Genomic DNA, 15352 nt, shown 5'->3' with positions numbered 1-15352 from the left:
CAAATGACAAAATAATGTACCCAGCTTTGTTTATTTCCCTCATTAGTTTAGTTTAAATTGCACCTACTACACTTTGTTTCAATGTATCCTTTATTCTTAAATTTCAAAGATCCATATTTGATTACTCTTAAATTTCGAAACAATGTGTTATTTAAATGTAAGAATGTAAACACTTTTTGTATTTAGCATTTCCATATGCGTAGATTGTTGCCAGCAGTTAACTTTGGAGTTATCAAACGATTAATGCATCGTCTAATTTTTTATTTATAGTTTTACATCTGGATCATTTTAAACTTATCCTTATTGTGATGTGCGCGTTAATTAAAGATTGCAACGCTAAGGTTGTAAAAAATGCATTGTTACGATAGGGGAGAAATTCGAGCCCATTGACCTTATCTCACGGTATACTTACATACATTTTTGTCTCCATTCATGATTTTATTTTTAAAACGATAAAGGAATAGTAATTTAACAGCAGGGGGAAACCTGCCATCCAATGAACACAAGTCTACGGATAGCAGTTGCAGGGCGAATCATTCCTAGGAGGGCACCAATAAGCGCAAAAAAAAACAAATGCTGCTCGCAAATATTAATTCCAATCACAACTCAAAAATCGCAAACCGTTCGAAACCGTGACGCCTCAGGGCGAAAAAAAATAGTATCCCCTTGCATGACGAGCCTTCGTATCGGTGCGGAAGATCGCGCACGTAGTACTGCTGATGGATACAATGTCAATGTGCCTGGTTCAACCCGTTTCCTTGCCCAGTTCTTCCACCCCTCTCCTACCATAAGAAAAACTATTTGTGGAGATGACGACTGCTCAAAACTCGGTTTGGTTCTTTCAAGATACAAAAAAGAGTGGGGTGCCATGACACAAGCTGCGATAAATTGAAACAAAAGACGGGATCATTCCGTCATGATTTGCTTGTGTGCATTCCTGACAGGTGCAACCAGTACTAGAAAAAGGAAATGTTTCAGTAAAATGTTAACGAATTCAACAAATTAAATTTTGAAATACAAATTTTTCAAAACAAAAACTAAAATTGTTTACTTTATTTCACCTGTACCATTTTAAAAACTCGAACAAAAAGCATCGTTTTTTTAATGATATCAGTTTTTTCAATTATCTTATGGAAAGGACTTCTTAGAAATTTCGCTGCTCAAATATAGTATACACGAGAAGTATTATTGAACTTTCATGTTCCTTAGTAATTTTGTTCTATATTATGATTTCAGTGCAACAAAAGCTACTCAAATTTTGCTTTAACATTTTGTTTTTTGTTAAAGTTGAAAGTAGGGATAGCTATTGTTATTTGTAGCAAACTATTTGGGTGTAAAATGTTGTCCATTTGTCGAACTAACTGTTCCTACTATTCGTAGAGACCAATTTCTCACCAAACGACAAGTTTTCGATGAAGACATCAAGTACCGAGCTACTGAAACTCCTCCCGCGAGTACGTGCTCTCAACAATTGGTTATCGTGGTGCAGGGGCTGCAGAAAAGAAAAAACCAACGTACGTCGATTGGTGGTAGGCTTTATGCGTTTTTAATTGAAAGGAAGCGCACGGCACGTTTACCGATTTTCCATGCTGCCTCGAAGACTGTGTCGATGAATGCAACTGGCCTTTCTCCGGTAGGTTCATCTGTTCCAAGTAGGAAGCACCAATTTATGCTGCACTGTGTGATTTTTTATTGGGATTTAAATTATTTTGAAATGATGAAGCTAACGCGATCAAATGGATCAAATGATATCTAATAATCAGTATAAACTGTAATATTTCAAATAGGATCATTCGCAATATATTTAATTTTGTATTGATTATTTGTGGTTTTAAAAGTAAAATATTTTAAAATTTCTTGCTTGGTACAAATTAACCTTGATAAAAATGTTTTTCAACAACTTTGTCCAACAAAAGTGTTCTATGGTAGATGTGCAATTTAAAAGCAACTAAATATTCCGTAAACCGGGTACACAAAAAAAATGTAAGCTCTTGGAGGGGATACTTTGGTTTTTACTTCTCGTTGCACTGCTACCCCATGAATAATTCAGATGGTTAAGAGTAACCACAAGCTAAGGTAGCCTGAATCGGTCAAGAGCAGCGGATCAAATAGGGCGATTTCTACAAGAGTGTTGGTGACAAGTTTTTGGTGATCTGGATTTCATGCAAATTAAATTGCCTACTTTCCATCGTCCAATTAGGAAGATCATTTTTCACCTGTTTGTTACTCTAGATAGCAAGCAGTTAGTTGATACCGAATGACTTATTAGCTACAAACTTTAAAAAGATAGGTTACTGTTGTAATGCAATGTTTTTTTTTTTTTTTTTTATATATATTTGGACGGCCAGGCCGTATTGTACTTGTTGTACCGAAAATATAACATTTTTCTTAACCTACTGCTTAAAACTAATTGTAGCGTGGCATTTCCTCCAGCTAACAGCGGCTGTAACCTTATCCCGGGTTAACTCGGTTGTTGTTGGCGGATTGGCTGTGGATTGTGCGGGCGGGTTGTGCTGTGGTCGGTGCGGGCGGTCGGTGAGTTGGGTCTCATGTATGGTGCGAGGTGGCTGGAGATCGCATGTGTGGTGCTCGGCAGACGCAGCGATGCAGCCCCCCACCACACGCTATCCCCTCCCCGAAGTCCATTGCATCCATACCTACACATTAATTCACACAACAAAAGGAAGACAGGGATAATGACAAAAGGGAGACAGGGAAACGGGAATGAAAAGGAGACAGGGATGGTTAAGAGTAACCACAAGCTAAGGTAGCCTGAATCGGTCAAGAGCAGCGGATCAAATAGGGCGATTTCTGCAAGAGTGTTGGTGACAAGTTTTTGGTGATCTGGATTTCATGCAAATTAAATTGCCTACTTTCCATCGTCCAATTAGGAAGATCATTTTTAACTTGTTTGTTACTCTAGATAGCAAGCAGTTAGTTGATACAAAATGACTTATTAGCTACAAACTTTCAAAAGATAGTTTACTGTTGTAATGCAATGTTGTTTAATTTAAAAATTGTATGTCCGAAACATTGTTAGCCTTTATCTTCATATATCCAGTAAAATTTCTCTTTCAAAGTCACATACATTCGACCACATTAATTAACCAATCCTTAAAAGCGCTACTCGCTTCCGGCTGCAATGGAAGTGCATCGTAGAAAACCACAGAGCCCAGGAACGTGAATAACGATCCAATCGCCGGACGTGATTGACTTTCCTTCCACCCCGAGCGGAACGGGTGCATCCTTCGCGTGGACCAACCTTTTATAGCTCGTTCCGTCAACGCTTCCTAGCGCTCCCTTTCAGTTACAACGAGATCCGAACCGTCAAACAGCACGCACCAGGCTTGACGTTGGCAGTCATTCAACCAGAACAACACACGTGACAGTCATAAACGATCGATATGTCAACAATTTGGAGATCGTTCGTGTGATTGGGGGGAATTTTGTTTCAAGTTTCCATTTTATGAACGAAATCGACAATTCTCGTCCCACCGTTGAGCGGGGCTGATTTTCACACGTTTGCCACCCTCTCTGTAGGTCAGGAAATAAATCGCCGTAGAATATTAATTTTCGGATACTTTCATTACACGTTGCTGGTGTCCGCATTGGCAGGGTGGTGACGGTCAGTGTCACATTCTGCTGGTACCACTGCTCAATATTCGGTTGACATGAAACTGAGCCCGTAGGGGCCTGGTAGGGACGCCGGGGGTGAAAAACCGGTAAAAAGGAGCGACCTGTTGCTTTGGAGCGAGTGAAAATCCGTTGCCATCCATTCCGTGCGGTACGTGCGATCAGCATGTAAATCGAGGAGAACATTTGATTTCGAGCGATTTTGCCCCCAAAAATAGAAACATTCGGAACCCCTAAGGCAAATTAAATTCACGTTTAGGGTAATTATTATCGTAACGACGACCTTAGCTACGTACAGTCAGGGAGCATCACGCCGATAGTTTTTCTTTTATTTTCGGGGGTTTATTGCTTACATTTTATCGATTTCTATTCACTGCAAGCCATTTCACTTTTCACGCTTTCGAGTTTGTTTTTAATAGGTATAAGTTACGCTTGCAGTATCATACAATTCCGCATTTGATGCAATTCCGTCAATTAAGAAAGAATGCGAAAATTTTTAAATCGATTTAAACACAAAAACTTTCATTTTCTTGCTTTAATTCAAGAAAGACAATGTTGTTTTCTGCTGGAAGGAATTTTATTGAACTAAAGCTGAATTGATTACTGTAAACTAAAACTTCTATCACATGAAAATCATTCACAAGGAAATTATGTATTATGGTTAATTTAAATACAGTTGGTACTATATAACACGCGGGGTCCACGACAGCCGAGCGGTAGCGCCGGTTAGAAAATCGGCCCATGAGCGCCGGGGCTCACCACCTCGACGGCGTGGGTTCGAATCCCAACCGAGACCGGACTCTCCCCTGTACGAGAGGACTGACTATCCACGTACAACAGGGAAACAAGTCTCGTAAGTCCTTAACGGACAGGCATGACCAAGAGAAGAAGAGGTCGTTACGCCAAGAAGAAGAACTATATAACAGAGTGATCATCAAGGAGGATTATTAATTATATTAATGACAATTTAGGTTTTGTATATGTTTGTAGTGGGAAATGTTCTACACTAATTAGAATTGATTACTATCTCGAGAATTTTGATCATCTCACCTTAAAAAAAATGAATACAATACGACACAAGTAATATAAACAATGAAATAAGTTTTTGCAAATGTGGGTCATTGAGTAAAATAATACACTGCATCGCAAAAATATTTAGTGTAGAAAAAATAGTGGTCAACATTCAGCGAAAAACATTCTTATGATATAGGTCTCGGAATGGTTGGTGGGTTCAGGTAGGAAGCCCGAAGTCTCCAACCAACATCGACAGGTACGTTACTGCAGTGCTTGAAATAGCCCATAAACTGCTCCAAATTCCGTGGCGTACCAACTGCACTGCCCACCGGTCACACTCTGACCTATATAGAAATAACAGTCTATAAAATATTCTGAACCTGTCAGCCGAGAGGAAGCCTCCTTTGCAATGCAAAACGCTGGCAATTTTGGTGGCCGTACCGTAGACGGCCGATGGCGGGACCGGGCGCCTCAAGTGGGTGGGACTTCCCAGAGCCTAACCAGACGTTACCCGGTCAATTCCAGAAGCGCCACTTGCGAAAGGCGCCGTTCCATCTGCCTCCTTCTGCCTGGGGACGCGTTGGGGAATGACGATGAGATGTGCATATGTGCCGTTAATGAAATTATTGCCGTCGAAATGCTACGCGCAAAGGTGAGCACGCGAGCACGATCGGCGTAATGGTGGCCGTTGGTTCACAGGTTCTAGTGCAGGGGTGTTACCAAAACCGTCATCAAACCGGTCACATGATGTCGGGCTCGCGACTCTTTTCCGCACGGTCGGCTTGGGTTGAATAATTTATGAGTCCTACGAGTACATTCTTCGTTCTGCTTGCCCAACCCGTTGCCTACGGGCAATGTTGCCGACGGACAGCGTTTTAGAAGAGCCTAGAGAGCTGTTTCCCATAGAGCACTGCCACTTAGCACCCGAGTTGACGCCTTCGAGTGCAAACAAACGACAAAAAACCCCTGACAATCCAAAATGCAACGAGTCTCTTTCGTCCTGCTGCACTTACTGCAACTGGCAGAAGTCTTATTTAGGATACGCACAATCTTATCAGCCCTTACCATCGTTCGATCGATGGAAACGGACAGTTCTAGTTTTAATCGACGAACGCAACACCGGACGTGCCTACCGTCCGGTTAAGGGCAACGTTCATGGCCATGAACGTTTGCAAATTTCTACTACTACTGCACGCTGCACCTGTGGCTAGGGTTCTAGTCAACCATAGAGGTATTAACATTCATGTATCGGACGGAGGTTGTTTTTGCTGTACTGCGTTACCACGTCTGTTGGTTGGTTTGGTCACATTCCTGTGCGTAAGAAATATTCTGGGACGTTCTTCGTTCGGAAAGAAATTGCAATTATTTGCCTTATGGCTAATGAGTCATCGATGTACACAACCCTCAGTTCAATAAGGGTTGATAGTGCCGTCTAAAAAACTAAAATCACAACAACCAAGAGTTATTCAACGGTTGTTAACTATGTGTTTTCCGAACAAGTAAATAATATGAATAAATTATTATTATTTACAATCACATATTGATATCCATGAACATACCGACAGATGCCTGATCGATCATCCGCATAATTTACTCTACAAGGGTTTGTGACAAATTTTTGCAGTAAATTTGAGTAAAATGTTTCTTATCTTTAAGTCCAATTATTCAGATAAGTTTGACAGCAATGGAAAGGTCATTATATTGAGTATCAGAAAAAATATCCAGGGATTGCTAATCGTAACGATATCGAACTAAGAAACAATCGGTTTTTACACCGGAAAAGTGTAAAAGATTCTATTCAGTCAGTAAATGTATCGGAAGCAATCAGTTTACAAGCTCAAGAAAGTTGAATGTACCTTTAAACTTTTAAACATAATCTTCAAATCTGATCAAGACATCGTTAAAACTTTTAGGGTATAGTTAAACCTCGGTACAAAACGGTAAAACTACGAGACCGAAGTTTTTGACTTCATTAACAAATTATAAGATTTGAAAGCGATTTTTTTATATACCTAATCTAATGATCTAATGATACAATGCCCTTAAGTGTATCTGTGCCGCTAATATAGATAACAACTAGTTTTTTAAGTTGAGGGCGACAAATTCCCGATGCTTCACTATTTCAATCCTGACAAATTTATCAATTCTGACTAGTTGGGGAATATTGATACCCAAATAATTTATTTCAATTTACTACAAAAATACTTTACGCACCCTGTAATTCAACAATTGCCTTAAACAATTTACGATCTCATACTATAGTTTACCGAAAATGCACTCGTATTAAACTTGTTCCGCAGCAATTTTCTACACATCATTCCGAACGCCAGAATCCACACTGTCTGACTATTCTGTACTGAGGTTCACCAAACTTGGTCTGCCAGGCCTTCGATCGACCCTGCAAAACGTCGAATGTCGAAGAGGAACGCAAAGGTCGCCGGTTGGTTGTGCCGCATATTCACTACAGCCGCCCGCGTCCGGCCAGCTCTGGTTCGGCTTCAGCTCATCGGCCACTTCCTTCCTCTCCCGGCAGACATTGCTTAGCCGCATACCGACGCCAATCCGGTCCACCCGGTCCACGCGAACCTCTGACGGCGGTTGGACTATGCTGCTTGCATGCATAACCATTTCAACGGGCGCATTTTTCTTTTCTTCGCGCTTACCGCGACCCAAGCGCGGGTGGATCGGGCCCTCTACTCTTCCAGAAGTTCCTTTCCTTATGCTTCTGTGTGTGTGGGTATGGAGTACCTTTCTGCTATCTTTCTTACACGCGCGTACTTTAGTCGAGGTGAAAACTGAACATCGTGTAAGACGACGACGTCAGCATACCGAACTAATCGAACACCGGCGACACCTTCCAGCTTTTGGAGGCATTTGGAGGAACGCCCTACGCCGTGCGCTGGTAGTTGTGGCCGGAGGGCCACACGTGTATGCGTATGTGGCCGGGTGTACGGACGAAATTTGATGGTCCCTACACGCGCGAGCGACCACACCGCGGCCACGGAGATTAGTAAGAGCTTTTCACTATAAATTGGTGGTGTTTGACAAATTTTCCGCACATACCACAGCTGACCGAGCAAGGGTCGGGTTCTTGTGTCCAGCTGCCACGTTTCTCGCCACGAATTGTGTCTGCTCCCATCGCTTCCACCTTGACCAAGAGCTCGAGGAAGTGCGGTTCCAAACGAACGTTGGAGTACCCGTCAAGTGACCACAGTGGCAGATCGATATTGAACCGTACCACAGTGAACCGTTAGCGTGTACCGTGTTGTGACCGTGATTCTAGCTGTTCGTGCGCGAATCTGTTTCCCTCTATACCTGGTGGGAGAGTGCCGTAAGGATTTGAAGCGTATGCCCGAGACGGTTGTTAGCTAGACGGTTGTAGATCCCAGTTCGCTTTCGACCATTAGTTAAATTGTACTAACGCACCATGCTGCCTCCTGCCACAATACAAAAAGCGTTGATAGCGCTTTTACTGATGCTAGTGACGATCGCCGACGCCAGAATACTGCCGAGCCGGGTAAGTGATAGCCCATTGCCGTTCAATATTATCTTTGACGTGCTCGATTCTTCATTCCACATTCGAGTCAGGGCTGTGATGCTAGGATTATTCAAGCCAATTTTATCAATTTCTATAGAAATTTATCAGTTACTTAATTTATCAGTTTCTCTGTTTCTCTGGAATACAACAGTAGACCACTTTATTTCATAAATAAAAAAAACTAAATCCTGAAAACTGACGCAAAATTCAAATTCATAATAACAAAACCGCAAAGAGATTAGTGGAGCAAAAATGGTTTTGAACGCGAAGATAAACCCTAAGCTTTGGCCGATCCAGAATTTAAGCTAAAACTTTTCTCTTGCAGGATAGTTTTGGTATATTCTTATTTGAAAGGTGCTATTTCGAAAGCTGAAGTTAGTACATTGCATGTTTAGCAATTCCGTAAGGTAAAAAATTATGTAGCCGCTAGAAAGCAATACATCACTAGTAAAAAAATTCAAAAAGTAATAAAACTAATAATAAATTATGACACCGATTGGCGTTATTAAGCCAAGACAATTCATAATTTGTTATTTATCTTCGAAGGATAAGCAACAAAAGATTACATTTGCATACAAATGTTTATTACAATCGGTATAAAATTGTACATTAAAACTAAACGAGATATTGTTTCTTTCTAATTGTCTGATATTTTAAACATTAACGTAAACAGTCGTTACAAAACTTTTTTTTTCTACATATTAAATATATGAAAAAAATAAAGCAGAATTACCTGGATAAGACTGCAGTTAAGTGCGCAGAATTTTCTGTTGGGTGGTTTAGATAGTACAAAGTAAAATTTTACATTGCAAGAACCATTGTTTTAAGCAGAAGAATTGTTTCAAGAAACTCCAAAACGTTGCATTGTATGAAAGGATCTCTTGAGAAATATTGATTAAACTCGATTTTTGAAATTTCAAGAAATCATCTTATAAGCCTTAAATCTGTCCCATGCAGTACTTTTGAAAATATTTTTAAAATTTATTATTTATAATCTTCCTTCAATGCGCTAAAAATAACACTATTGACTCATCTCTTCTCTCTATCTGACACTCCCTTTCCCTCCTCGTTTTATAATTCCGATTTATTGAACTTACTCACAACGATCCTTTTCTTCCAGAGCAAACAAGTGAAAGTATACAGCTACGTGCTGCCAGCGGGAGCGGAGGAGATACGTGACGATATTAATCACTCGTTTGCGTGCGCCAACCGTTCCGATGGGTTCTACGTCGATATCGACAACGACTGCCAGGTAAGGAGGATGTGCGAGGCAATGGCCGGCGTACAAATGGTACACGTGTCACGCCACATACACGAAAAACTAAATAAAATACGAAATCAAAGCCCCGCTTGGTGGGAAAAGCTTTTTTAATGGCCACCCGGAGAAAGGGGCTTCCAATTCCGCCGGTCTTGAGTTTCTAATTTTACGCTCATTTTATAGCCACGCGTGTTACCATTATGGAGTTGAAGTGCCATCCGTGACATGGGTGGGTTCGCCTCGCGAATTTATTGATCAATGTAATAATGGCTTTGTGCGTGTTTATAGCCTTTAAAAACATCTTGATTTTCATTGTCTCGAACCATCGGTACTCTTTACGTATCATTAACAATGCTGTATCCATTGTCATCTTTCTTAATGAGATACGAAAAACATATTTCAACATCATAACTCGAATGAATATTAATCATTAAAGCATTGATTTTAGGTTCTATAAAAAAATTGGCTACACAAAAGATGCGATAGGAAATTGAGTTAGCACAGTATTGAGTTCTGGATCAACACAGTATTGTATGATATATAATTGTTTATTATCTTTTTGTTAATCTCCATGCTGGATAGAATTGTTTTACTCTTGGCAAATCAAAAAATAAATTTTCAATAGCAGTAGCTAATGGTTTTTGAACTAGTCTAAATACATAGATTGGAATGTTGGTAAATCCTTTTCCATTTCGAAGAACACGATTCCATGCAACGTCATCACTTTATAATTCCTATATTTTCTGCATAATTAGATTTTCCATCGCTGCCAGGATAGAGCACGGTTCAGCTTCATTTGCGCCGAGCGCACAGTATTCAGCCAGATGTACCAAACCTGTGTTCACGATGGGCAGCTAGGTTATCCCTGTGAGGACTCCGTTCAGTATTACCCCGAGGGTGAAGACTATGAGCCTTCGTCGTCCGGTTACGAGTCGGCTGCAGCGCCAGCTCAGCCAGAAGAAGCCCAACCTGACCAGCCAGCCGAAGCTGCAGAAGCTCCTCAAGCACCATCCAAGTCTTCCGAAATGTTCATGCCTCCAGTTGAACCTGCGAATGATGTAGAGGCGATCAATGAGGTACAACCAGTGTCACAAGACAATACGCTGGTAGCCTCTGAACAGACTGTGGTAAAGGTGGAGGAAGCGAAAGATGAAGCCGAACAGGAACAGCAGAACGATGCTAGTCATCATCAAGTGAATGCAGACCTTTTCGATTCGGTCGAAGACGAGAGTGACGTGCCATCGGAAAATTCTGCACAAGAAGTTCTGGACGATGCCGAGCCTGCTGGTGCACCTTTCGTGGTACCAACAGAGCTTTCCGGCGCGGATTCCATTAGCCAAGAAGAAACTCAGGAGGTGGAAGTACTGGATGATTCCACGCAGCAGCAACAGGAACAGGAGAACCAGCAGGAACTGGAAGAAAAGGTTCAGGATGCAGCATCGGAGACCTTACCCACATCGGAAACATCGAACGTTTCTCAGGATAGTGAGATTACAAACGCAGAATTTCCAATTCATGAAAACGTCCCCGCCACTCCGGAAATGCTGTTCACGCAAACTGTGCATGGCGAAGAGTACGCTGGTGACGCCCTGTTGAATGCTGTCCAGAGCGTGGAAGAACTAGAACCGATTGTTCACGATATCATCGTCGAACACGCGGATCAAAACGAGCTACAGCCGCAAGTGGCCGAGATGGTGCAAGACCCGTTGCCAGCGAAGGTCGATGCAATGGAGGAGGGCGTCAACGAAGTACTCCCCGAATTGGACAACGCTCCGGCCGATATGGAAGCGGCACCATTGGCACTAGTCACGGCTGACGCTGGATCGAGCGAGGGTGCGGCGAGCAACGGTGTCGATGCTCTAGCGGAGAGTGCGGTAGAAAGTGACCAGCAGGTGAACGAACTGTCGCCCGGGTCGGCGATTGATGGCGACGTCGTCACTGCCGATGATTCATCGGAAGCGAACGTCAGCAGCGTTGTAGGGGATGTTACAAATTCGGACGAACCGGAACAGCTTGCTTCCGCGCCGGAAGTGGCTGACGTTAAGGCGGACAGCACCGATGAAGAAGCGGAGGAAAGTTCTATCTCTTACTTCTCCTTCGCCGCCGTGAACCAGCCTGCTGAAGATGATCAGCAATCTTCCGTTGAAGTTGTTGCTGCCGAGCCTTCGAAGGCCCTGGAAAGTCCTGCCATCGTCGAAGAGATGGTACCACTTCGACCGAATGACAGCGTCGACCTGCCGGAGCTGATCGTGTCAACCGAGTTTCATCTGGATAGCGCCACCCAGGGTCCGGCTATTCGACGGAGGAAAACTTTTCTCTTCCGAGCCGATGCCATCCGGTCGAGGCAGTGAAAGGACTCGCGAAAGCGGTCGTTCTCGATCTGCCAGTACCGGCGCTTCCAAGAGCACGCCTACACTAGCTATATAAATGGGTTCACCGGCTGAACCAACCAACAAAAAGACACAAAAGTTCGCAAAAACAGCCGGAAAGAAGTAGTGTAGCAGGCATGCGTTCCTCCTTCTCCTACCGCTTCCAAACTATTTTTCGTAGGGCAAAAGTGTAGATTAAGTTAATTTATTACAATATACAAAATGATAAATCCGGCAGCATTCGTGCTATGTTTACCTTCCAGCCGAAAGAACAAACTGTGTAAGAATGTTGTATTCCGAACAAGCTTCTGTCGAAGTAAATAGTAAAACAAATATTGAACTCTATATTTGCCTTTTGATATTTTAAAGCGTGTTACAAAAGATGCTGAAACAGGAAAGAAAAACGAAGGTGTAACACTTAAACATAATAAATGTCCGACCCTATTTCCCACCAATTTAAAAACAAAATGAGTACCTAGTCCGATTAACTTACACATCACTGTAAAAAAACAAAATTTACCGACTCAAAATTGCATATTTTCAGGCTGAAAAACAAAAGTTGAATAACATTCTGCTAATGCATACTTATAGGCGTAAAAAGCATAGCGCCAATCATGCTGAATATGTAATCATTCAAAACATTGAGGATTAGTTTGTATAAGTCCATACGCACTGTACTATCAAAATATGTAACAAACAAAAATTAATTTCTTTCAGACCGATTTGACAATTTGAGTGGTTCAAAACATGCACGCGTGTTTTAATGGAATAAAATTACTATGAACTATAGCTCTGAAAAGCAGCTGGAAGATTCCTTCTTCCATTTACACTCAACTTATTAACCTATATAACATTGCTCAATTGTTTGATTCTATATGACATGTGATGGAGGTTCACATGGTCGCCTCTTTCGCTTTGCCTTAAGTAGTATTTCTTGACCGATTGCGATAAAAATTAGTTTTGAAATTTGACGAACAATGAAATGGGCCAAGCTTGGTATCGTCTTCGGTAAGTACCATCTTCCCGCTCATCACTGAACGATGCAATCATTAGCATAAATGACTGTACATAGTCATTAGTGTAAGGACTAGGTTTTGCACTCGGGTCGGTCCCCGCGTGTCTTATGTTCTATTGGTATGTTGTTGCTTGCAGTTTACCGCACTCTTTCGCTTACCCGATTGCTTATCACAACCGTTTCCGTTGAATAAAAACTAGTTCAAAACACAAAACTTGCTCTTAAAAAATGCATCACGCTTCCGTCTCTTGTTCCGTTATGTCCTGCTGCATTTCCTCCGGCGTGCGCAGGTCGATGGCAAACTTCTTCCGTAGGGATTTTTCTGAGTCTACGCCACTGCCACCGTTCTCTTCTTCCGATTCCTTTACCCGCTTCGAGTAGTCCTGGAAGGATGCAGCCAACGCGAAAGTTAATTTTCGTGCCATCGCCCTGCGGGGAGTAAAAAGAATGATTATTAAAATAAAAAAAACATTGCTACACATTCATCCCAAACTCACCTACTGTCACACACGAATGCGTGTACATCGAAGGGATTCTTCTCTTTCAGATTGTAGTTTTCCTTAACAACGATCATTGCAAATACTCGCGTATAGACGAGATCCTGCACGCCGTACGATATGGTATCGATCGTAAAATTGGACACCGACGTCAGCTTCGAGGTGATCGATTCGATTTTCACGCCGTCGAGCGACACCGTAAGATTGCAAAATGGAAGAATTCGGTTCGGTGGAAGATTTTTGGCCACACTGACCTAGAAATAATAGTAAGAAACAAACACCGTATGGTATGCCGAATAGATGGTGTCATGTGTCGTATGTCGCACTTACTAGATGGTCAACTGGGAGCCTCGTATGTTTGATTCCCCAAAGTCCCGTTGCAGGTTGACTGCCAAGGTATTTCACCTAAAACGAAAGGAAAGTAAGAAATGTTAATCTTTGCTCGGGAAATTTTTTGCAGGCAGGATAGCTACTAATGATAACATTTCTCATAACTCAAAACTTTAATAAAGTTCACGGTTTAAGCAGAAAGATTGGAAACATTGGAACAAATGTTTAATTGTTAGAAAATTTGATCACATCATTATATAATTGTAACAAAAGTTATGGGCTCTCTTCAATATTTCTATTATAAAACTGTTGATAAAAGCAGGTTTGTGCTACTTTTCAAGGATAAATAAATCCTTGACCACACAATTGGAGATTTTCACTAGTATTGGGTTCAGTGTTTTCCAATGAAAATATATTGTTATTATAGAAGGATATATAGAAAAAAGATTTCTACAAATGCAACATAAATTTAAGTCAATGATAAAAACACAACGAAAACGCCAGTACGAAATCTTAACCTAAAGATGTTAGGTGATTTTCATGATGAAATTATATAATATTATGTTGCGTTTGAAAATTTTTCATTCAACATAATATAAATTTAAGAAGTAATCATGAACATTAAAATGATCACCGTACCAATCCTAATGACTATCTCAAATTAATGTGATCAATGGAGAATATATATAAATATTATATATTCTTAAAATGTGCAGAAATATTCTTAAAATGTGCAAAACAGAAAAATAATACAAAACATATTTCCTAAAATCTTAATCTTTGAAAACTACTATCATCAAGATTACATTACATTAGGAATTTTTAAAAACTGATGATGAGTTTATTGGAACTACGCATACTATTATATTTAATATTTGACTAAAATCGTTTTAATTTCAATTCTTATTTCATTTACTAGTTCACCATTAACGACACGGTAAGTTATGCGGCTAGTTCCATCTTTATCGTTATCCCTTTTAGCAACATTTTTCCATGCGTCAGCGGAACTGAAATTTTATGCTTGACGAGCGGCCAACAATGCACCAGAACAATGGCGTTCGAAAATGCCACACTATCCGCGTTTTCTATATTCCACAACGATTCTGACCGAACCGGACGAGCCCGCGAGTCACGGGTTGGGTTGGAGCGCACGGAAGCGAAACAACCTGCACCCTTTTACATTGCCCCACCGTTTTGACCGCCTCAGACGAAGGGAACTTCACCTGATTTCACCCCTCGGCGTTACAACAACGCACCCGTTTCATCGGATCTGGTCGAGTGGGTTGCAACGGAAGCGTCCAGCAAGGAAGGGGAAAACTGTCGTAACGCGTTAAACTCACCTTAAACGAGATCGGCAGATCCTTAACGGTCACCTGCACGTCGGGCGAGTCGTTGGTGCTGTTGTTGGTAGTGGTCATGCCGGCATTGGTGTTAGTTCCCGGCTGCCCGCCGTTGCTCAGCTTCGTCGACATTGTTGTTTACTTTCGACCATACAGTGGAGGCTCGTTGACAAATAACGTCACTTTCCGTAGTGGATTTGTTCTTTCACCGATGTTCCTTTTTAGGCACCAACTTTTATTTTGTTGGGGCAAGATTTGCGCTAAGGAAACCAGGGAAAATTTCAAACTAATATTTCATTTCACTTTCACTAACTGACATCGTGTGTAAATCAGCCACGTTGCAGCCCAAATTTCAATA

At 41.4% G+C, this 15352-nt stretch overlaps 2 protein-coding genes across 2 annotated transcripts; one reads left to right on the top strand and one right to left on the bottom strand.

Annotated features, from left to right (window-relative positions):
- The first annotated feature begins 8074 nt into the window (after positions 1–8074).
- Positions 8075–11794, top strand: LOC131264642 (histone acetyltransferase KAT6A). The gene is made up of 3 exons (XM_058266912.1): positions 8075–8164; positions 9306–9437; positions 10199–11794. Exons 1-3 carry the CDS (start codon positions 8075–8077, stop codon positions 11792–11794), a joined length of 1818 nt encoding a protein of 605 aa, XP_058122895.1.
- A 762-nt stretch (positions 11795–12556) lies between these two features.
- LOC131263584 (uncharacterized) lies at positions 12557–15352 on the bottom strand. Its single transcript, XM_058265808.1, has 4 exons — positions 14995–15352; positions 13655–13729; positions 13325–13578; positions 12557–13256 (listed from the first exon to the last, which is right to left on the bottom strand). Exons 1-4 carry the CDS (start codon positions 15124–15126, stop codon positions 13061–13063), a joined length of 657 nt encoding a protein of 218 aa, XP_058121791.1. The 5' UTR covers positions 15127–15352; the 3' UTR covers positions 12557–13060.

The sequence above is a fragment of the Anopheles coustani genome, chromosome 2 (genome assembly GCF_943734705.1).
Source record: "Anopheles coustani chromosome 2, idAnoCousDA_361_x.2, whole genome shotgun sequence".
In the NCBI taxonomy this organism is placed as follows: Eukaryota; Metazoa; Arthropoda; class Insecta; order Diptera; family Culicidae; genus Anopheles; species Anopheles coustani.
The sequence above is the reverse complement of the archived record's forward strand: the minus strand, read 5'-3'. Positions and strand labels throughout refer to the sequence as shown.

Bases quoted from the DNA above. Each gene is read 5' to 3' on its own strand.
- LOC131264642 (XM_058266912.1), top strand. From the start codon at position 8,075: ATGCTGCCTCCTGCCACAATACAAAAAGCGTTGATAGCGCTTTTACTG. The intron at 8,165-9,305 runs GTAAGTGATAGC...CTTTTCTTCCAG, and splicing joins CCAGAATACTGCCGAGCCGG to AGCAAACAAGTGAAAGTATA. The intron at 9,438-10,198 runs GTAAGGAGGATG...CTGCATAATTAG, and splicing joins ATATCGACAACGACTGCCAG to ATTTTCCATCGCTGCCAGGA.
- LOC131263584 (XM_058265808.1), bottom strand. From the start codon at position 15,126: ATGTCGACGAAGCTGAGCAACGGCGGGCAGCCGGGAACTAACACCAAT. The intron at 13,730-14,994 runs GTGAGTTTAACG...CTTTCGTTTTAG, and splicing joins ATCTGCCGATCTCGTTTAAG to GTGAAATACCTTGGCAGTCA. The intron at 13,579-13,654 runs GTAAGTGCGACA...TATTATTTCTAG, and splicing joins GGCTCCCAGTTGACCATCTA to GTCAGTGTGGCCAAAAATCT.